This window comes from Cibotium barometz, chromosome 2 (genome assembly GCF_041138505.1).
Source record: "Cibotium barometz isolate CiBa-2024 chromosome 2, ASM4113850v1, whole genome shotgun sequence".
NCBI lineage: Eukaryota > Viridiplantae > Streptophyta > Polypodiopsida > Cyatheales > Cibotiaceae > Cibotium > Cibotium barometz.
Genome location: NC_141047.1, coordinates 64,019,085 through 64,042,537, shown reverse-complemented (window position 1 = coordinate 64,042,537; position 23,453 = coordinate 64,019,085). Strand labels below are relative to the sequence as shown.

Below are 23,453 nucleotides of genomic sequence, written 5' to 3'. Positions count from 1 at the left end.
AGTAGCAAGATCGAAAAATAAAAAAGAGCCATAGAAGAAAGAAATCTCTAAAGGAGAGTAAACCTGCTGAGAAAATAGAACGGGTAAACTTGGGAGCATCCGATGAACCAATCTACGTGAATGAGACTGATGAGGATTTTGATTCAGTCAGCACACAGATTGACTCTAAGCAAACCAAGAAAAACCAAAGGAGACCAAAAAAGCTGAGAAACAAATAGTCAAAAAACCAAATCCGTAGTAATTTCCTATGGATTTTTTAGTACCACATTGGTGTTTATTTCAACAATTTTCATCACCAGCCTTGAGAGCTAGGAGATTTTACAAAAAATTTAGAGCCATTACCCTCTATGAAACCCAATTCATTAACTGAAAGGTGGCACACGTGGCAAGGACTCCTGTAGAAATATCTATGGAGTCCACTATTCATGCAAAATGTGAGGCACCCAAATAAGGCATCCTTCATTGCAATATGGGCTTCTGCCAATACAAATAGATCATAAACATACTAAGACATCCAGTAGAGGAAATAAAATCCTTAAAATCACATCAACTACTTTTTGAAGATACAGCTTTCATATTTATAGCTCCTCAAAATAGGATAATAAAACTTCATAATTATGAGGTCAGAAGTCAAACCTTTAATGAAACACGCCGAGCAATTACTCTACAGAGGCCTGCAAGTACGCCTGCTGAAATCGCAAGCAACATTGAAGAGAACCCCATGTAGCCCTTTTCGTGAAAGCTTTCACCTGCACTTGTATCATTCCTATACGGTAATTTCCGGTCAAGGTTGATAAATGTCATAACATCAAAAGCAGTTATATTTGTCATTTATATATGAGAGGCATTGACGGATATAAAACGGTGAATAAGTTGACATGGCCCATCCTTGAGAGAGAAAAAAGTATGATGCAAGCATTGCCACCAAGCCTGCTACCTGAACATCAAGAACACACATCATCACAGGACCCTTACTAGAGCAAAACACACATTATTAGTGGGGACTCTAAGTCTTGTATCTGGAGTTGAAGTCACCTTTTTCCACTTCCCACCGCCCCTACCAAGAATGAGAGTTGATGTCGCACCAAGCACAGATCCTACATATTCCGCCATTACCGTTCTGAAGAAGAGATTAAACAGAAGACAAGAAAATTAAATACTTAAATTTTTTAATGATTGGCACAATATAATAAAAACTAAATTCTTGAGAAAGGAGATTTGGTTTCTTGACTATTAGAGCTCCACCCTCATAGGCCCGCATTTTGGCTTGCTCTACTATGAGCTATGTGGTGCAACTAATTAATGAGCACACAATGATCTTTCCATACATGCTCAGATGCACACAACACAATAGGATAGAGAAGAAAGGATAACTTTATTGCTGAATTTTTGTAAATCAAATGTCTGAAGCCAAGGCCCAAAACCCATGAACACCAGAAGGAGAAGCTTTGATGGCTGTAATGGGAACTTGTCAAGAAGCCTGCAGCGTGCTGGAGATTCAAGAAGGGAAGGTGATTGCACAGGCACGATAGAGGCAGAAGGATAAATGAGGAAGTTAGGGAAAGGACGGGTGTTGTAAAGGGAACCCAATCCCTTTTTTTCCCGAAAAACAATCCTTCATCGCAGAAAGTGAACTACAAAATAGCCCCAAAATGGACACTGATATGTATATCCCTCAAAGCAGTGAAACAAAAAAAATCAAAGAGTGGGCTCCATCTCCATCTGGCCACTCTTGGCGGAGGTTACATCGGGGGAGGGGTAAGAAAAACAACACTGGGGGCCTATAGTGCCAAAAAGGTCCATCGTCCCCTCAAGTGATGAGGAAGGGGCCTGGACTCAATGTGTGTAACACAGCGACACAGTGACACTGCATCCACTCTGAATCACCAATAAGGTGCTCCCAGACCTCCACAAGGTGTGAATGATGTCTAACCATATGGAGCCGATCATCTCCACAGGAAGAGTAACAGTGCCATCAATCCTTCTATTAGCTTTAAAAAAGCAGCCGGAGGGCTAAATGTACATGCTCAGAACCCTCAAAGGCAGCAAATCACAAACTGGGGAGGGGTGTTTCTATCCTTGGCTGGCTGCTCTCGTAATGAAAACCACCTCTACAAAAGCAGTTGGGGGGAGGGGGAAGGGGGAGGGCCACACCAATGCTAAGCACTCTCGCCGGCCCAATCAATGAGAAACGGACCCCTGCGCCATGTGCCCAAGAAGGCCTCTCGCCGTCTCTACATGCAATCCGACCCGCCCTGAAGCTCCTTCTTGGGCACATGGCAAATAGATTTTTGGTCCATAGGAACATGCGAATTGTAGAGAGAGAACATACTAAAGCCTATCTAAGTCTATCTAATCCATGTGAATTAAGTGACACTTGTTTCTAGAGAGAGAAGAAATAAACTTAGAGAGAGAGAGTGATTATAGAGTGCAAAAATTACCATACGAACATAAGATTTGATACACAGTTAGGATAGCATGAGGACAAGAATAAAAGAGGTTATAATTTAAATTGTTAATAAATAATCATGAGAGACTCCGCCGTGTGGGTGTTGCACGACTGGGGATCGGACAAATTATGGATCCCTGATGCCACTGGGCCATGAGAGCTCAAGCTGGAAGGAGGGCTGGATCAAGAAGTACGTGGTAGCACAGTCACCGCCACAGTGCCCACACCAACCGACTCCAATGAAGAGTAAGGCATCATGCCTTACACAGAAGATGCAGAATTGCTAGACTGGCTCAAAGCAGCTAGCACCCTGGCATGCCAAATGGTAGAAATCACTCCACTACCCCCTTCCAGCTTGGAGAAGACGGAAGCAATTGAGGCCATGGGATTGGGAGAAACCATAACTGATCGAAGGCATGGCAAGAAGCATCCCTCTACCACTACCCATCAACATCTGCCAACCGCCCCTCCTTTGCATAATCATCTCAACCGCCACCTCGACATCGCCAACATGGTCTTCTGCGCGTTCCGACCAGAAGCTACCCTTCTGCATTATGTCGTCCTCTCGCTGTCTCTGTTCTATCACTCTCTCTCTTCTCCCTCTTCAACCACATGCTTCCAGATGTTAGATTCTCTCTTTGTTCCCCTCTCTACCTCATCTACATAGAGTGTCTCGTTTCTCTCTATTCGACAGAAAAAGTCTCCTTCTCTCTCCTCGTCATAATTGTCCCCTTTTCTCTCTCTTTGACAAAAAAATTGTCCCCTTTTTTCTCTCGCACCCTAAGAGTCAGACATAAGTCCCCTTTCTCTGTGCTCAACAAAAAGTGTTCCCTTTCTCTGCCTTCCCCTCTCTCTTCCCTGCCATGTGCTCCCCTCACTCTCTTTGACACTTTTTTCTGGAACACCACTGTTGTATCATGCTTCCTCTCTCTCTCTCTTCGCCATGCCACACACTCTCTTCAAAAACACGTGTTCCCTCCTCTCTATTCGCCGACAAGCGCTCCCCTACACTCCATAGAACCGGATATGAGACCTCGCACCAGACGAGCAGCTCAGTTTCTGCAAAAGGGCTAGACATAGGGCCCACGAATGTTGCTGAGATCCAAGTTGGGACAAGAAAGAGAGTCCTTCTAACTTAATAAAGTAGGAAGCACATAGTAGAAAGAGAGTCCGAACCCATTGGGCTTAGGCATTGACAAATCCATTTTCGATCAGTAAGCGACTGTCTTGTCCGTCGGATTGACCACCTACACCCAAGAAGATGCATTTATGGCTTTTGGCATCCAATTTGGTCCTCTAAGCATTTGGAACATCTACATCTGAAAACTTTCAAGTGTGCAGCTGAAGGTTTCTTACCCGAGGGGACCTATAATGGAGTCATCCCTTTAACAGCCTTCATTGTACTCCTATCAAGAATGTATACAGCCGTGTTAACTACCTCAGCCCAAAAGGATTTAGGTAGATTCCTGCCATTAAGCATACTCCTTGACACCTCAACAACGCGATTTTCGTGCTCTAATTCTTGCGCTCTGCAGCACCATTTTGTTGCGGAGTGTCCAGAGCAGTGAGCCTCTGCTTTATGCCTCTTTCCTTGTAGAAACCTAGGAATTCATCAAACATGAATTCTCCTCCTCGATCTATTCTGAAATGCTTCAATTTTGTTCCCGTCTCAATTTCAACCAATGCAAAACTTTCCAAAAGCCCGATACTTTTCCTTAAGAAAATACACCGAAATCTTCCTATTGTAATCCTCTATTAATGTGAAAAAATAGGAAGAACCTCTAAGTGCACTTGTACTCATCTTTCCACAGAGATCAACATGTATGAGCTAAAGAGAAGCCTTGGCCCTAAAAATAGCACCTTGTGGAAAGGGTTTTCACTGTTGCTTATCCATCCATATACATCCAGACTGTCAAAAATTGGTGGCAAATACTCAACTAGTTTACTTTTCTGCATCTCTAAAAGAGTGTGCATACTGGGATGCCCATATCTCTCATGCCAAAGTTTGTTGCTACCCAAATCGGCCTGGACTGCAAACGCCGAAAGCTCATAGAAGTTGTTCCTCCAAATCATAGTCACAGGAAACGGCCGTTTCAGTCCCTAGAAACACGTTTCTCCGTTTCAAAACCCCATCCGTTTCCATTGCCGTTTCTCGTTTCCCAAGTCATAGTATCACAGGAAACGGCCATTTCCACCCTTAAAAAATCATTTCCCCGTTTCCATTCCTTGAACGTTTCCGTTCCCGTTTCTCGTTTCTGGTGACTATGCTCCAAATGCCCTTTGCAATGACCTTACTATCTCCATCAACAATGACTGCACCATTCTTGTCGAAGTGAACGTACAAGCCATGGTCCGTGATGGCCAAGGCATTTCTCTTCATATCTAGAACCCAAAGAACATTTGAAAGACTTTTTGTACAACCTTCTTTAGACATAAGGGAAATAGTACCTAAACCTTTTATTGGGCACTTTGCATCATTGCCCACTACCACCATGATGTCATCTCCCACAAGTTTTAGGGAGGAATACCAATCCTTCTGACTGATCATGTGCCTAGAAACCCCACTGTCGATGATCTAAGAATCATCCTGTGCTGCAACATTAGGTGTCTGACTACACACTTCTTCAATGGCACCAATCAGCTCTATTTCTGCAACACGACTAGATTCTTCCTTAGTCTTTAGAGTGCCCTTCCTGGCATCTGCTTGCTTTATTCTACGTTCTTTGGCTATGTGCCCTTTCTTGCTACAATAAAAGCATACCTTTTTCTTTTGATTTGAAGAGTTAGAATCCTTACCCTTCTTTATGTTAGCAGAGAAAGCTTGGTCTCGAAGCTTGGACAAGGTTGCCGTCTGCATTCCTTGTTGGTGGGGAGTGAACATCAACACCAATGACGGTGTCCTAGAGCTCATAGGAGGAAAGAATGGCCTTAAGCTTGAACTTTCAAGGAGGATAATTGGTGTTGTTAAGCTTTCCATCAACACCGAATGGTGGTGAGCGGACTACTAGACATCAATTAATAAAGAAGCTTTGTACCAAGCCAGAGCTCTGATACCATGTGAGAGGATACAATGTGCGGTGTATACAAGAAAACACTCACAAGAAGTAGGATCTCTCACAGCACAAAACTTCATAACTCAAATTGCACAATAACACAGATAGAGAAGAATACTCTATTACTGAAGTGATACAATAGATGGCAAAGCCCCATGCCCATGTGCTCCTATGAAGGGAGCTTCGATAGCTGATCTAGAACTGCTAGGACAGAGGCATAACTCAGACACACACATATGAACCTACTCATCCACATCCGATTTTTTCCCCAATCAATATACACCATTGGGCTCTCTAGCCTACTTGACTTAAACCACGAACCCAGCCTTACTTCAACAGCTGGCCTCAGACTGGCTTTCACCCATGAACGCAGCCTTCCTTCTATAGCTTGTCTTAGACTAGTGTTCACGCATACAACTTGCAAGTGACGGTGTGTATTCTCATGCCTTCCTTCCATAGCTTGCCTTAGACTGGCGTTCACTTTAGTCTCTTACAACTTGCCAGTCATGGTGTGTATCCTCATGCCTTCCTTCCATAGCTTGCCTTAGACTGCTGTTCCCTCCTACAGCTTGCAAGTGCCGACGTGTATCCTCATGCCACCATGTATATTGTTGTCTTTCAGACCTCCCATCCTCGAGCATTTTGCTTCATATCATGCCTTGCTCCACCAATCCTTGCCAAAACCATTATTTTACAGGTCTTGATCCACTTGATCCTTCCCAATTTATCAGCCAACTAGTTTAGGGTCGTGACATACACTCATTGAAAGCTGTCTGATGCTGAACCAATTTATTATGTGTTAACAATCTTAACATGTATGATCCCACACTTTCTCATTGCTTTAAAAGTTGTAATTCCTTTGCCATCTTAATCGTGTTCAAAGGTTAATGGGCTATCAAAACAGATCACTAAAAACAAAGATGTGCTCTTTCAAGAAGAGCAAGAGGAGCAAACTATAATGTGGATGATGTATGTCCTTTGGATATTCCATGTTATCAAAGAGCAGCTCATGGGGATCTAATCAACTCTGCCTTGATGATCAAGGTATTGGAGATTTATAGCAGCAACTCTTTAAGAAGGGCTAAAAGTCCGTATCAAATGGATGTCATACAGTCAGGATATGACTCCACTCTCAAAAACAACACTTAAGATTTTATGCAACGTCCATAAAGTGTAAGGTCATTTGCTATCACATTCCATTTGCACCATCAACTAGATTGACCTCAGGGTTGCACTAATGAAAGCGCGATTCTTTCAACTACTTTGACACACAAAACTGAATGCATGCCAGATGATGTGTTGCAGCTGCAACCAGACAATCATGATGATGTTGATCATGTTAAACATATAACTGTTGTTGGACAACATGCACATTATGACCTACAATGTGCAGCCAGCACATGATTATGATTGTGGACAGCATGAATCTAAAAATGAGTCACCCAAGTGCTACACTGTGTACTTTCAATGATATGGACAGCAAGTACAACACCTTGGAATGAGCATGTGTATCCTGCCAATGAGTCATTAATGAATGCAAATACAAATGTTAAAGATGCTTGGTTGTTGGATTCACATGCCAGTAGGCAGGTGACACATTGGAGGGACTGAGAGATAGATCCAATGATATGGACAGCAAGTACAACTTTGGAATGAGCATGTGTACCCTGCCAATGAGTCATTTGAGAGAGATCCAAAAAAGGTAACAGTTCCAAGTCATGAACAGCAATGCACATGGTACCACTATCATAAAGACCACGCAAACAAAAATCAAATGTGTTGCCAAAGACGAACAGGTTGACAACACAAATCAACAGAATAACAAATGGCACGCATCATATCTATATCTATAAAAGCATGAAACGCTAAGGCTTGGACATAGAGGTTACCTAACAGGACCACAAGCTCGCAATCCTTGTCCCCACAGTACAAATGAAAGTGCTAGTAAAGCCCCATTGATAATTGTGGGCACAAGCTGTTCTTCAGAATCCATAAGCATCATCAGTTGCTTAGTCCTGTAATGAGACTCATATACAAGCAGCAAAGCTTAAGTTGATATAACACCTGATAAGTGGTAAGCAGGCGACCTCTCCAGGGACGGTGCACAATTAGAAACACAATTGCCGCTGCAGACAAGCAAAGAAATGTGAAGATCACAACGGAGCTGCCTGACGATGTAACATATTGGTACACGACATAAACTGAAAGTAGCCGGAAGAATCTTCCAATTAGGTGGATCCCATGCAATGGAAATACCCTGCAATCCAACATATTAATTAGCAACTTAATCAGCATTTAACTAGCATTAATCACTTAAACTGCGAATACACAATCTGGACACTTGAATGTTGTGAGTTAACTTCTACTGCATGCATAATGACTAAATCGGATGCTCCATGTGCTGTCCTAGGGCTGCCTAATGTGGATCTAGAACTAAGGACTAGTCCAATTGTTGAATGATGACCCAAAACTTGCAATTCATAGGTACCTAACGGTGGTGAATGGAGCATTAATTGGGATAAATGCTGGAGATGAACACAGTCCAACACCTCCTCTCAGCTCCAGCACGGTGGACCGACTCCAATACAAGCCAGGAGCTGATCGATAGAATCTCAAGGAAGACATTTAGTGAAGAGGTCAGCTCGGTTGTCCTGAGAAGAACAATACACCAAAGAAATGATGTCGTCAGCAACCAGCTCACGAACAAAGTGAAAATGGACCTCAATGCAATTGGCCCTACCATGAAAAGATGAAGTTCAAGCCAACGCCAAGGCACTCTCGCTGTCTGTAAAAATGCAAACAGAGGAGTCTCAAAGAACATCAAGATTACTCAGCACCGGCATCAACCATAACAGCTCACAGCAGCAGGTATCCAAATAAGCCCGGTACTCAGCCTCAATAGAAGAAATTGAGACTATATCCTGCTTCTTGGATCGCTAGGAAACGAAGCCGGGACCTAAAGTGAAGCAATAACCAGAAGTGGACCGCTTGGTTTCTTGATCGCCTCGCAAGCAGGGGCAAAGCAGCTCACAAGCAGGCGCAACAGGACAAGGGAGAAGCCCCTCCCCCGGATCTCCGAAGGACTAACTTGCTAACACAGTGCTAACAACCCCTGAGAATCACTTCACTTACAACCTAATCATATTCTCCACCGTGATCACCGAATCACAGCCGTGATTTTTTGCAGAATCACGGCCGTGATTTCTCATCCCCAAAATCATGTCACAACATTGGCCCAAGTTCATCTTAATGACTCCTATAATGCATCATGAACCACTCTAAATCCCAACATGCCCATAAACTCACACTCATGTCACCATGATTCTAAATGAATCATCAGGTCATGATTCTCTTGGGATCAAATTTGGATCTGTCAGAATCAAGGATATGAACATAGGCATCACAACCGAAAATCCTAAAATGAGAGACGGAAGGTTTCTATCCTGTAAAAGCCTCCTCTAGAGTCATATGAGAAACCGCCTTTGTAGAACGGTTGATGATGTAAACAATAGTGCTCACAGCTTCTCTCCACAAAGAGAGAGGAAGATCAGAAGAAGAAAGCATGGCACGGAACATCTCCTGAGGAGTCATGTTCTTACGTTCAACCACACCATGAAGCCCGTTGAAACCGGCCTTTAGTAGAAACCAAAGTGTGGTAGACTAGCAGTCACCAAAACACAGTTGTAATTCAACAAATAAGACAGACAAAAAGGGGAGCTAAAATGCTCCTACACAAAGACAACGACACCTGTTGGCCCCAAAGCTTGGCGCCCCTTTCAGTATTTCTTTATTCACATTCAATGGAAGAGTTCAACCGAATACATCATGGCCATACATGGCTTATACATATGCATGTACAAACTGTCAATCCTCTTGTCCTCTTAGCACAGAGATTTCACACAGCCCTGTGCCCAAAACACCACACTGTTATTCACCTATAATCTGCCAAGAAAATACATCCACAAGGCCCTGTAAACACAATCAATTGGCCTATGCACCTGCACTCTTGTCCTCTTAGCATAGAGATTTCACACAGCCCTATGCCCGAAACACCACACTGTTATTCACCTCTAATCTGCCAAGAAGATACATCCACAAGGCCCTGTAAACACAGTCAATTGGCCCATGCACGTAGCCAAAAACACAGCCATGAAACAGTCCATGAACCCTTCCTGAAACATTCAATTGTTGCTCCTGTTTCTGCCCTCTTGGGCTGCAAATCCCTCCCCTCACAAGGACCAGACAAAAGAACCCCCGAACAGCCCTCTGACTGGAAGAAAAAGAAGATATGTACTCCTTAGGCTCGCATGCATGTGATCAAAGCAGCCATCATCCTTGCCTCAATCTCCATCTTCATCAAGACTGATCGAGAGAGAAATGAAATGAAATGAAATGATATATTAACGTCTCTAAAAGGCCATAATGGCCTATGAGACCAAAACTGAGAGTAAATCTGAAGTCGGTGTCTCATCAAAGAGAACAACTAAATAAAACTAAAAAGTACAATAAACTGATTGTCCTACAGTTATAAGAACATAACTGTAAGACTCCGAGATGATACTGAGTAGAAAATACTGGAAAATACTGAAAAATGTATATCAGGTAGATCCATGTATGCTGATCAGTTGAAGTGTTGCCCTCTCCTTAGATCAAGTATCTCCGCCATGGGGCTGTCTAGAATGGAAAGGTCGTAGAAGAGAGGTAGGCGCCTCCGATGCCGAGTAATAATGGCTCTAATCTGGTGATGGTGAGGATGCCGTGGTCGGGATCCTGGTGGGCGTGGCCGACGAGCACGACATAAGATAACTGCTCTATCAGTGGTGACTCCCTGGGAGCGTGGTCGGTGCCCTGATGGCCCAATGGAGGAGGTATCAGGAGGTGTGAGGGCTGGGTTGCTGGTGCTGGTGCCGAAGAAATCTGTCACGGTCCTCTGTCTAGGTACATCATGGCTCGGCCTCCTATCTGCCAAGAGGGTCTCTCTGTGTCTCTTGAGCTCAAGTAGAAACAATCCCAGGCATCTCTCATCCTTAAACTCCATGACCCTGCGTAACGGCCCAAAACCCTCTCGGAAGAGGCAGTGATATCTCCCTCGGATCTCATAATAGACTATACATCAGCAAATGTAGTGTTCCTCTGTCTCTACCTCCTGGTAGCATAGCTGACAAATGCGGTCATCCAAGATCTATTGCACATATCGCCCTGTCTCAATCCGCAGCTGGTGTGATGAGGTCTGGATCTGTCCAATGGCACAATGTATCCCATGTGATAGGTGTACATCCATGTATGTCGGGTGGGTGATAAAATCATCTCGTGAGAGGTGTAGAAAATGGCTCTTGTAATGAGCCATTTTCGTGCCTAAGGGCTCAAGGGGGCTAGTCCATGTCCTCTGTGTGTCCACTCTGATGATATCCATCCTGATCACACGGTTTTGCTCTAAGAGGGTGAGATCCAAAAATGGACAATCCAGACTGTACTAAAAGGGTGGTAGTGCCTCTATCCGCAAACCATGTAGGTCAAACCATGATCTCATCTGAGCGTACCAGCAATGAGTATCTCCATCCTCTGTGCCAACTGTATGGATGAGTTCAATGCCAATCGCAAGTACCTCTGCTGAGGGAGCTCCCATAGCCACTGTAAAAAGGTAACTGCCTGGAATAGGGCCTCGGTTACTACTCGTGGGGCACCCAACTCAGCCCGAACAATCTCATGTGGTACTGCTGATTTGCTCCGAATCATGCGGGCAATCATCATAATCAGTGGTCTCTCCATTTGCCTCCATCTCTCATCTGTCCCTCTCTGAGATCTATGATGTATACTGGGCCCCCAAATTGGAGCTCCGTACAGGAGGGTCGGTGTGACAAGCGTATCAAATAGCCACAATTTGGTGCGTGGCTCCTGAAACGGTATGTGTGCACACTGCCTCTCAAGTGCCCCCAAGGCTACATGCCCTCGAGCTAATCTAGCTGCTGATGCCTCCTTCAGGGAGAAACGCGGTCCTGTGAAAGTAACTCCCAAGTAGACATATGACCTGACGTACTCTACCGGCTCCCCTCAAAAAGTGAACTGAGGCTCTGATCTCGTCACCCATGCCTGTGTGGTGTTAACCACCATAACCTTGGTTTTCCCAAGGTTCACTGTCAGATCTCTATCCGCACAGAAAGCCTGTAATGCATCCAGGTGTCTCTGTAATCCCTCCGGAAAGTCTGAGATTAGAACAATATCATCAACATATAACAAGATGGGTATCAACACCCCTGCGAGGCATGCCCCTGGGCCTCCTAATCTGTCTACATAATCAGAAACCGCATCAATGTAGAGTCCAAAGAGGGTGGGCGATAGCGGGCATCCCTGCTTCACCCCTATCGTGCTGGTCACCCTATCAGATAGTCCGCCTGGAGCTCGGACTCTACCTGTCACAGACTCATAAAAAGCACATATCCCCCACTGCATATCCTCGAGTACCTCAATGTCATGCAATCTGTGCATAAGCTTGGCACATGGTACAGTATCGAAGGCTTTGCGGAAGTCCACAAAGCAGCAGTATATCCTTCTCTTCTGTGCCCTACCCTCTTCAATAAGTGCCCAAAGTGTCAATATGCGATCCAAGGTAGTAAATCCTCTCCTGAAGCCAGCCTGTCCATGTGCTCGATGACCATGCCTCTCTACCCATCGGCTCAGCTCCGACTCCAATATAGAGCCATATAGTTTGGCCAAGTAATGACCAATCATGATCGTCCTGTAGTTGCCTGGTACCACACCTTCGCCTACAACCTGAGTGTAGCTTCGAGCACTGCCCTTGCAGTCTAGCAACTCACGAAGAGAGAGAGAGAGAGAGAGAGAGAGAGAGAGAGAGAGAAGATGGGAGAGAGAAACCTGCCGTCCTGACCGCCGGCCTTCTCACAAAGAGAGAGGGTTGTTCACCTACAGGCTGTCCACCCTGTGCTTTTATGTAGCCAGCCAATCGTCGAGAGAGAGAGAGAGAAAGAGAGAGAGAGAGAGAGGGCCCAGCTCCCACTGTCGACCCTGCCCCTCTGTCCAGCCTATGAGCAATCCAGCCTACTTTCTCTGCAGCCAGCCTGTCGCCAGAGAGAGAGAGAGAGAGAGAGAGAGAGAGAGAGAGACAAAGAAAGAAAGATTTTATTAACGTCTTCCAAAAGACCGAACTCGGCCTATGAGACGAATCAGTGTACCTGTGTGGGGTATCTTGTGTCATCCCAACAAAATGAAAAAGTACTGAACTAAAAAGCTGAATGTGGGCGTGCAATAAGTACAATGAGTGGGGGAGGTGATGGAGCTCTACTACTAGGAGAATGCAAAGCTATATGCATGGAGTATACATACATGATATGCAACCTAGCTAGCTCCATCCTGTACCATACTGGGGGTATGAGGTATAGGTGGCTCCTGTGGGGCGTGGTATAGGCCCTCTGCATATGTGCGCCATGTCTATGGGTCTGCAATGGGTGTCGGTGTCCTAGAGTTCTTTCATTTCTTCATGAGTAGAGGTAGCCCTATCTCATGGCGGCACTTCAGAGCTCTGTGAAGGCCCGCCTTTTGCGGCGAGTAAGTCTCCTCATCTCTCTCCTCGACTCCTGCTCTGTGATGGCTCCCAAGGCTCTCTGTATGCGGAGCCGTGAGTATAGGGCTCTGCACTCGTCATCATACCATCTAATCTGGGGCATAGTCCCAGATCTCGCAGGCTCTCTTGAGTGGACACGATGTGGGAAGCTCTGTAATGCAGCCATGTGTAGGAGTGATGCCAGCTGGGCTGTAATGGTATCCATAGGTGCCAAGGGATCCATGAGTAGGAGCCCATCCTCTACTCGTGATCCGGTTAGTGAAAATGCCAAGTATGTATGATATGCCCCACTAGGACGAGGTGGGATGGAGAATGAGGTGACAAGCTATGATGCCTCCAAAGACCCCATAATGTAGTCCACCACCATGCCTCCGGTCTGTGTATGACCCCCATGTGGGAAGCATGTCAGCCCTCCATATCCCGGCTACTGTAGGAGTTCACGATCGTAGACTGAGTAATTCTTTTCTGCGGGCAGTAACTTATGAGACATGTAAGCTACCGGATGACCATTCTATTGTAATACACCTCAATTTGCGATGTTACTCGCATCAGTGATCACCTGAAATGGCTCATCCCATGAGACAAGTGCTAAACAAGGCGCTGCTGATAAAGCCACATTGAGGTTCTTGAATGCCTCCAACGCTCGTGGAGTCATTCGAATCCGTTGCCTTCTTGTCTTAACACCCTTTAGCAGATCGGTGAGATCCGCCGAGAGGTCAGAAAACTTGTCTATGTGGGTGGAGTATGCCTGGCATATACCCACAAAGGATCTAATGTCATACGAAGTCTGTGGTACTTCCCAATTGACAATCTCGGCCACCTTGGCTAGATCAAGTCGAATGTGCCTTCTGCACTAATTATATATCCAAGGTAATGAACCTCGAACAAATAAAATTCCGACTTCTTCTCATTGACGTAGAGCTCGTTGCTTTCCAACAACTTCAAGACTTTCTCCACATCAATGTCATGCTGCTCAATCGTAGTTGAAAATACTAGTATGTCGTCCAGAAATATGAACACACATTTTCCAATTAATTCCCAGAACACACGCATCATCGTGTGGTTGAATGTGGCATGTTCGTCAAACCAAAAGGCATGACCACAAATTCATAGTGGGCCCGTTCTGTACGGAAGGCTGTCTTGGGGATGTCTCCCTCCACAATCCTCACCTGGTGATACCTACTCTTTAAATTGAGTTTCGAGAACACCTTAGCCCTATTCAGCCGTTGAGTGGTAGTCTTCTTAGGACACTCCCGAGAAGTGTGTCCTTTTGTATGACAAAAGAAACACCTACCCTCCTTCTTGTACTGAGCAATCTCCTCAGCACTCAACTTGCCACCAGTCTTGCTTGCCTCCGCTTTCTGTTCTAGAGTAAGCTTGGACACATTGGTCGAGTTCTTGGAGCCAGAGGCTCCCGTGCTCTATCCTGGGGAAAACCCCATCTGGTTCTAGCCTTTTCCCCTCGAGGAGGTAACCTTGGGAGTAGTCGGCTGGGAAGTCTTGGGCCTGCCACCATTGAGCTTCATTTCAGCACTCAGCGCAAGCGAGAGTACGTCTTCGAAGATGGCTAGTCTAAACATACGCACCTCCCACTAGATTTGCATGTCAACGCCATACAAAAATTGTCCTTTCTTGTCCGTATTAGATAAGCCTAATTGCAAACATAAGTTCGAAATTCTGTTGGCAAACTGAAGGACTGGTTGCACGTTCTGACGCGCTCCCCTGTACTCGTCTTCAAGTCGCTCAAGGTAATGGGGTAGTAGAAACCGCTGCTTAAGGTCGCGAACAAACTCGTCCCAAACATAAGCTGCCATACCTAATGTAGTGTGGACATGACCCCACTGGGTCCACCAAGGAATGGCCTCACCCTCCAAGTACCAACTGGCTAAGATCACTCTGTCAGTATCATTCTTTCTAATTACGGCAAAGTAAGCTTCAAATTGATGCAACCATGAATAAAGAGTTGTGGGATCGAGTTTACCATTATTCTTACTGAAGTTCATTTTCTCGAAAAAATGATTCGAGAAAGCCACTGGTGTAAATCTTGCGTCCAAAGCCGCAAGGTAACGCTCATGTTCCACGTGTCACATGGCTTCGTCTTCGCGTTGTCGGATCTCCAATGCACGTATCTACAACTCAAGCATCGAACTCGGCTGCAGTCATGACCCTTCGAGAGGGTCCCTGTGTAGAGGATCTAGAATTTGGGATACGGAAGAAGAGGGAGGAGGAGACGAAAAACGCGGCACTTGAGAACGGATGCGCTCTTCCAAAGCGCCTTCTGCTCTTCCAACTTGATACTCTGGTCTACGATTGCTCGCATCCTCTGTTGCCTGATGTCCTAGCTGGGCTGCCTGGTGCACTTTGGTCCCAAGGTTCTTGGTCTCTCTCGTCGTCGAAGCTCGCCATAGCAGGAAAATGTACCTCCTTTCCGAAGCGCAATCTGACCATCCACTATGTGTGCGGGAGACTTCCGGAGGCTGAAAACCAACCGTCCTTCGAGGGACAGGAGTCACTCCGAAAGGGGTGGTCCACCGGAGTCTGAAAACCAACCACACGAGCGAGAAAAAATTTCTGGTTTCTTGCTGAATCTTTACACTTCAAGTAGACTCTGATACCACTATAACATGCGGAAGCTTCAGGGGAGATCGGTAACTTCAATGCTCAGAAATCAGCACACTTGTCACGCACAAAACTGAATGTAGATGTGCATAAAAATAGAGAGAAAGAAAGAAAGAAAGAAAGAAAACTATATTAACGTCCTTTAGAGGCCACATCTGACCTATAGGACTACTGAAATAAAAGATTGAACCTGAACCTTCTTGGCTGAGGAGAATTGTAACACGTGGAAGCTCTGGGAATCTTCTTTCAGCCCTAAACACCACTGAGAACATGCTGATGCAAAACGCAGACAAAAGGGACAGTAGAGAGAGAGAGAGATATATGCTGGAAATTCAGTATATTCCTATGGTACAAAAAGGTACCTAATTCTGCAGCCCTAGGCTGCGTTCATACAAAAGGTGGTATACACCCAAAATCTGTCCTAGACTAAGGACCCTAAGGACCCACCCCTTATGGGAGTGAATGAATACAATGATGAGCCTTGAGTGCCTTTTATAGGCCCTTTGGAATTTGAAGTGCTGGCCGACCAGCAGTCGGCCAGCCAACTGGACCAAATAAAGAAAACGCTGAAGCGCCTGCCCTCCACCATGCAGCCGACAGGTCCTGTAATCAGCCGACAGCATCATCTGGTTCTTCTCCAAATCCACACTAGCCAATCTGCACTCTGTGCTCCATGTCCTAGCTCTAATGGTTTTTTCCTTGGCTGCCCCTTCTGGATTAGCCTCTGAGAATGGTCATGGCATTTCTTGCACCTAACAAGAATCCTCTGCACTTGACCTTCAATCCTTCACCCCTTTGCGTTAGCTTCTCCTTGGTTGTCTTGGCCCTTTGATTGACTTCAGCACTTGGTGAAATATGAGATGAATGGACTGAATTTATGCTATGGGTATTTATACCCCTTCAGGGTGCTGGTCGGCTGGTATAAATCCAGGCGGCTGACTTAAAAAGCCTCACGACTGCATTAAATAATATTTAATGCTGATAAAAATCTGCACATCACTCCTATGGAGAGCTGGCCCCTAAGCGCATGGCTTTTGGCTGCTGGGCAGCCTGTGTGGGCTGCCCCACACCTGGCTGACAGCCTCTAAGGGCTGGATGCCCTGTCGGCTGCCTGTCCAGAGGCCCTAGGACTGGTCTACAGCCCTTCCAGCCCAAACTAGAGCAAGTGGGCACAACATGGGGCCCTCCTGGCCCCTTGGGGTGGCTCTAAACCTCCCCATGCCCACTAAATGAGCCTTATGCTTGGCTCTGGGGGGTAGCCCTATAGGCTGGCCCCTATTCTACATGCAAACCTACATGTCTACACAGAGGTCTGGCATCCAACATCATACGAGATACATAGAACCACTGACATCATTCCAGAGGGAGACTCACAGCACGCACTAGCACTGTTTCATGTGCAGGACAATGCACACCTGACCTCGGACGACTAGAGTGGAACCCTGGCTCACTTGTCCCGGACTGGGCTCACATGGGATCAGTTTTCCACCCCAGGTCCTACACCTTCCGTATAGATATGTCTACGTGGCATCCAAGTGCGGGATGCACGTGACACTACCATGCATCAACAAAAAGCCATCCCTGAGAGTATAATGATCATGCCACTCACCCTCAGACATCTGATCATAAACCTTGCCAAAATCCTCATCCTGCGCATACTGCTCTTTCATCTCATCAAGCTCATGATGATAAGCAAGTGAAACTGCTGAGACCTGTGGCTTGCGTGACAAAGTATCTGCCACAACATTCTTTTTGCCTTCCACGTGTACAATCTGAAAGTGGAACATAGACAAAACGTTGGCCCATCTCATATGCTTCTCAAAAAGCTTAGTCTACGTGAGGAAATAACACGTCTACGTGAGGAAATAACACAAGGTCTGATGATCTGTCTGCACAATGAAATCAACCCCAAGCAAATAGTGTTTCCATGTAGAAAGAGCATGGATTACAGCCAACATCTCTTTCTCATAGACCTGTAAATGCTTCTAGGCATTCTGCAATATACGACTCTATCACATATCCTTCTTGCATGAGAACTGCGCCAATGTTGTTCCCACATGCATCACATTGGACAACAAAAGCCTTTCGGAGATCCGGTAGTACCAATACGGGATCTGAAGTAAGCTTTTCTTTAAACTTCTTAAAGGCTGCAATTTCCCGATCAACCCATCGAAACGCAGTTCCCTTCTTTGTCAAAGCATGAAGGGGCGAAGCAATCTCAGCAAAATACCGTACATGTAACGCCTGTAATAGGAACACAATCCCAAAAAGCTGCGTACATCATGCACGATCCTCAAATCTGGCCAATTGAGAATTGCTTCTACCTTCGAAAGATCCATACGGACTCCATCTTTAGACACGATGTGCCCCAAGAAGTGTATTTCTTCCAAGAAGAACTCACTCTTCTTGCTATTTATGACCAACCTATGCTTCCGGAGTTCTTCAAACATTGTGGCCAAATGGTCCCTATGCTCCTCCTCTGAGCGTGAATGCACAATCATGTCATCAAAGAATGTGCCCACAAATGCTCGATGAGGCCGGAAAATCCTATCCATCATCCTGTTAAAGGTGGCGGGAGCATTTGTCAAGCCAAAGGACATGACCAAGAACTCATATAGCCCAAAGGTGGTTCGAAATGCTGTCTTATGCACATCCTCGGGTCTAATGCATATCTGGTGATACCCGCTTTTCATGTCTATCCGACTAAAGACTGTGGAGCCCTGTAAGCGGTCCAAAATGTCATCGATTCTCGGAATAGGGAATCGATTCTTGATGGTATTCTTGTTTAGTGCCTTGTAATCTATGCACATGCGCCAAGAACCATCTTTCTTTTGCACTAAGAGCACAGGTGAGCAAAAGGGAGATGAGCTTGGCTGAATCAACCCCTTTTTCAACAACTCTTGTATCTGGCTCGTAATTTCCTCTTATTGGGCTGCACTAACACGGTACGGCAGTCTATTTGGTGGGGGGTACTCCCCGGTGGGGTACTCCCCGGAATAAGATCAATAGCATGATCTTCTAGCCTTTCCGAAGAAAGTTCTCCTAGCAATGACTCGGAAAAGCAATCTTGGTACTCACATAGGAAATCGGTCCTGTTTTTATCTAGCATAGACAAATTAGATTGAGGTTCATCATCTTTTGCATCCTTAACAAAAACCAAGTACGCGGAGAGATGCTTTTTCATTACTGATGAAATGGCCGAAGCCGATATAATAGGAACGGATTCCCCTTTAAGCTTTACATCCAAAATGTGCTCTTTCCCTCTATGAGTCAAAGTAATCTTCCTGTCATACGTATCCACCACCGCATGTACTCTATGGCACCCTGGCATACCCAACAAAACATCACACCCATCAAGTGGCATAATATAAAATTCCTCACTCTCCACATAACCCTGCACATGAAGCCTCAGCTTCCCAATGATAGGGGTAATGGGTTCTACATACCCAAGACAAGCCATATTAGCCTCATACAAAGGCCCCATCTCCTCTGCACAGATCCCCAATCTGCCAGCCAAATTTAGTGAGATAAAGTTGGCTCTAGCACCTATGTCAAAGAAAATCAAAGCATTATGATCTCTAACTTTGTCCCATGCTCTGCACAACTCAGTCTCCTCACCACCTGACTGTTCCCCAACAAGATCAGGAACTAATCCTGCAGAAGGCTTAGCTTTCTTGGACTCCCCTTTTGTGTCAGAGTCCTTGTTGGACTTATGCTTGGGATAATTGAGAGAAATATGTCTCTCTTCGGTACAGAAAAAGCATTTCTTGGCATCCAACAAAGCCTGCTTCTGCTCAGGAGTTTTCATGGGCATTGGCAATATCTTACGCCGCTTCTCTGTAGCCACTGTTGCATCCTGAGATGCATGCCCTGACTTCTCAGTTTTCTTGCCAATGCTTTTGCTACCCTTAAATCCAGTTAAAACCCCAGTGAGTAACGCATTTGCCGTCATAGCATTCTCTATCATATGTGACATTTGTTACTTGGGTCTTAATGCAATAGTCACGCACTTCCTTGGGCAACCCACAACAATACTTCTCAACCTACTCAGACAGTGGCACTGCATGATAAGAAGTAACTGAAGTAACTGGGAGCAAAGCTTTCCAAAACTTCTTGTTATAATCTTCAAGATTTTCACATTTCGATGCATCCAACTTATGCCACGTTGTCAGTACATCCACCTCAAACGTAGATGTGAGCCACACGGAAGAGAACACTTGTTTAAACTGTACCCAAGTAGATGGTGCTATGCCTTGCAAAAGAAGAATGGACCACCACTGCAATGCATTGCCCTTTAGAAAAGTCGCAGCTTTTCTCACTTTCGAGGACTCTGTGTAATTTCCACCAGAAAAAGCAACATCAAACTGTTGTAAAAAGATAAGAACCTTGAGCCTATCTTTGGCCCCACTGAACGTGTCAAATTTCACTGCAACTTCCCCTTCCCCTTCCTTATAATCCTTTGCCTTACCCATAGGTGTTAGATTATCGTAAGGAAGTGGCTTCACAAGATTGCTACTCCCTGCATTCATGCCCATACTAGGGTCAACATTGCCAGTTCCCACACCTTGCATACCATGCAATCCTGCTCATCCTCCCATGTTTCCAAACATGCCACTATGCAAACCGGGCTGCATGCCCCCATACATGTTTCCTTGCATTCCAGGCTGCATGCCCCCATACATATTCCCTTGCATTCTAGGCTTCATACCACCATACATGTTGCCTTGCATACCAGGCTGAAAACTAGCTCCTTGAGGGTAACCCCCAGTCATAGATTGGAACACAATACCACCGCCAAAATAGCCTGGATGCATCGACTGCTGCGAAATAGGTGGCTACCCGAAAAAGGAACTCTGTGGGTTTGCACCATAAGTGTTCTTCATGTTGGAAAACTGTCCAAAAGCAGGATCCTATGGGAAGGCACCACTGTTACCCTGAGGTGGGTTCCTAGAACGCACCTTCTTCTTCTTCTTCTTAGGCTCAGAAGGGGCCCTCATAAATTCAGCAAACTTCTCACTTTGCGTGAGCTGCATGAGCACATCCACTGCCCCTGCCAAACAAGCTTTAAATTGGGCATCCTCTTCCTCTTTACTTGGCATATCTTCTAGCAGCGTTACATCCTCATAACGTGCATCTGTTGCACCCTGTTCTCCTGCAAGTACATCTTGAGATTCAATCCTCTCAGGAGTAGTCTCCTAATCTTCCTCATCATCATAGTCATAGTCATCCTCATAGTTTGACATCTTGCTAAAATTTTCAGCAATGACTTTCCTCGAGACAACCACGAGTTCACCCCATTGGGAAAGTTGGTGATGGTCCCGGCATCGGAACCTTGAAACCAACCTTTAGTAGAAACCAAAGTGCGGTAGACTAGTAGTCACCCAAACACAACCGTAATTCAACAAATAAGACAGACAAAAAGGGGAGCTAAAATGCTCCTACACAAAGACAACGACACCTGTTGTCCCCAAAGCTTGGCGCCCCTTTCAGTATTTCTTTATTCACATTCAATGGAAGAGTTCAACTGAATACATCATGGCCATACATGGCTTATACATATGCATGTCCAATCTATCAGTCCTCTTGTCCTCTTAGCATAGAGATGTCACACAGCCCTGTGTCCAAAACACCACACTGTTATTCACCTATAATCTGCCAAGAAAATACATCCACAAGGCCCTGTAAACACAGTCAATTGGCCTATGCACGTAGCCAAAAACACAGCCATGAAACAGTCCATGAACCCTTCCTGAAACATTCAATTGTTGCTCCTGTTTCTGCACTCTTGTCCTCTTAGCATAGAGATTTCACACAGCCCTATGCCCGAAACACCACACTGTTATTCACCTCTAATCTGCCAAGAAGATACATCCACAAGGCCCTATAAACACAGTCAATTGGCCCATGCACGCAGCCAAAAACACAGCCATGAAACAGTCCATGAACCCTTCCTGAAACATTCAATTGTTGCTCCTGTTTCTGCCCTCTTGGGCTGCAAATCCCTCCCCTCACAAGGAATCGAGAGAAGAACCCCCGAACAGCCCTCTGACTGGAAGAAAGAGAAGATATGTACTCCTTAGGCTCGCATGCGTGTGATCAGAGCAACCATCATCCTTGCCTCAATCTCCATCTTCACCGGGACCCATCGAGAGAGAGAGAGAGAGAGAAGAAAGGCTTCAGCCCACACCTCCACCTGCAACCTGAGTGTAGCTTCGAGCGCTACCCTTGCAGTCCAACAACTCACGAAGAGAGAGAAATGAAATGAAATGAAATGATATATTAACGTCCTCAAAAGGCCAAAATGACCTATGAGACCAAAAAGGTTACAACAATTGGTGGATCTGATACAATGTCTGTGTAAGGAAAGCTAAAACAACTAAACAACTAACTGAAACTGAAACAACAACTATGAGGAAAAGTAAGGTACTAGGAGCTCCTAATGGATAAAATCTGGGAAGGAAAACCCCAACAACAAAGGTAAGCATCATATACATCACTATCCAAAGATGTCTCTCATCGGTCGATGGGGGAGAGAAACCTGTTGTCCTGGCCGTCGGCCTTCTCACAAAGAGAAAGAGTTGTTCACCTGCAGACTGCCCGCGCTATGCTTTTATGCAGCCAGCCAATCGTCGAGAGAGAGAGAGAGAGAGAGAGAAGGAAAAGTCTCTTGCCCAGCTCCCGCTGCCAACCTACTGTCGACCCTGCCCCTCTGTCTAGCCCGTGAGCAGTCCAGCCTACTTTCTCTACAGCCGCACTGTCGAGAGAGAGAGAGAGAGAGAGAGAGAGAGAGAGAGAGAGAGAGAGAGAGAGAGAGAGAGTAAAAACACCTGCGCGCGTGTCTTCAGCCAGCCCCCTCCTCCACGTGCAGCATGCAGCCCGACTTTTTCCCAAAGAAAAAAAAGAGCTCCAAAAATAACGTGGGCCCTCCCCAAAAAGGGCCATGATGCTCTAAAAGGGGTTCCTTTAATTTTTAAAGGTTTTTAAAACCTTTGTCCCCCATGGGTTATAAACCTTTGTCCCCTTGGGACCCTTCAAAATTTGAACACAAGTGTGAACATTCAATAAATGTTTACACACTTGTGTTATGCATACTGACCACCATGCCCATATGTTCGCTGCACAAATTCACAGGATTGTGACATAAATTCACAAGGTCGTGACACCCGTAGGTGATCTACAATGGTAAGAAGCAGAAGCAGTTGCTAATGACCTCAACTGGATGCAAAAAGAATGAGATAAACTAGGGGAAAAGGGGTCAGCCCTTATACACTTCCCTAGAGTGCTGGTCGGCTAGCTGTAGGAGGCCGACAGCAGGACAGTAGCATAAAATGCTATAAAAATGTTGTAAAATGCCTTAAAAATGGTAGAAAAATGCTGAATAATATCTAATAAGATATGCCAATACAGGGCCTCATAAATGGCCAATACAACCATGAAAATGGTGATGTAGACCATCTAGAGATGATATAATCCAACAATTTCAAGTCGCGAGTGGTTATATAACATTGGTCCATCTTTGTCTAGAAGTTATTTACATAATTCTTTTGAGTTTGAAGTAGATGGTAAGAAAGTGCATTTGCAAGGTGAACACGATGTACCCTCCTTACCTCTCATATGCTCTATGGAACTCAATCGACTTGTAAAAGCTAATGAAGTAGAAGATATCTTTTTGTGTTACATGATTCTTGATAATGTTTTTTCTTTTTCCGCATGTGAAAACATAAGTGGTTTGAGCGAGCACAGTGTTTACATG

General features: G+C 45.3%; 1 protein-coding gene across 4 annotated transcripts in view; it reads right to left on the bottom strand.

Moving 5' to 3' along the window:
- LOC147641351 (zinc transporter) overlaps nucleotides 1–23,453 on the bottom strand; it is a 101,598-nt gene that overhangs the window by 68,984 nt on the left and 9,161 nt on the right. The window contains exons 1-6 of one of the 4 annotated variants that reach the window (XR_015269266.1): nucleotides 7,991–8,153; nucleotides 7,567–7,759; nucleotides 7,392–7,477; nucleotides 1,036–1,120; nucleotides 859–937; nucleotides 637–773 (exon numbers count right to left, since the gene is read on the bottom strand). Coding sequence is in view for 3 of the 4 variants with exons in the window: in XM_086820795.1 (XP_086676921.1) it covers nucleotides 637–773; nucleotides 859–937; nucleotides 1,036–1,120; nucleotides 7,392–7,477; nucleotides 7,567–7,759; nucleotides 7,991–8,127 (717 nt within the window). In the remaining variant the exon portion in view is untranslated. Of the gene's footprint in view, nucleotides 1–636; nucleotides 774–858; nucleotides 938–1,035; nucleotides 1,121–7,391; nucleotides 7,478–7,566; nucleotides 7,760–7,990; nucleotides 8,154–23,453 lie in introns of those variants that run through there. The other 3 variants (XM_086820795.1, XM_086820793.1, XM_086820800.1) reach the window with 3 other exon arrangements.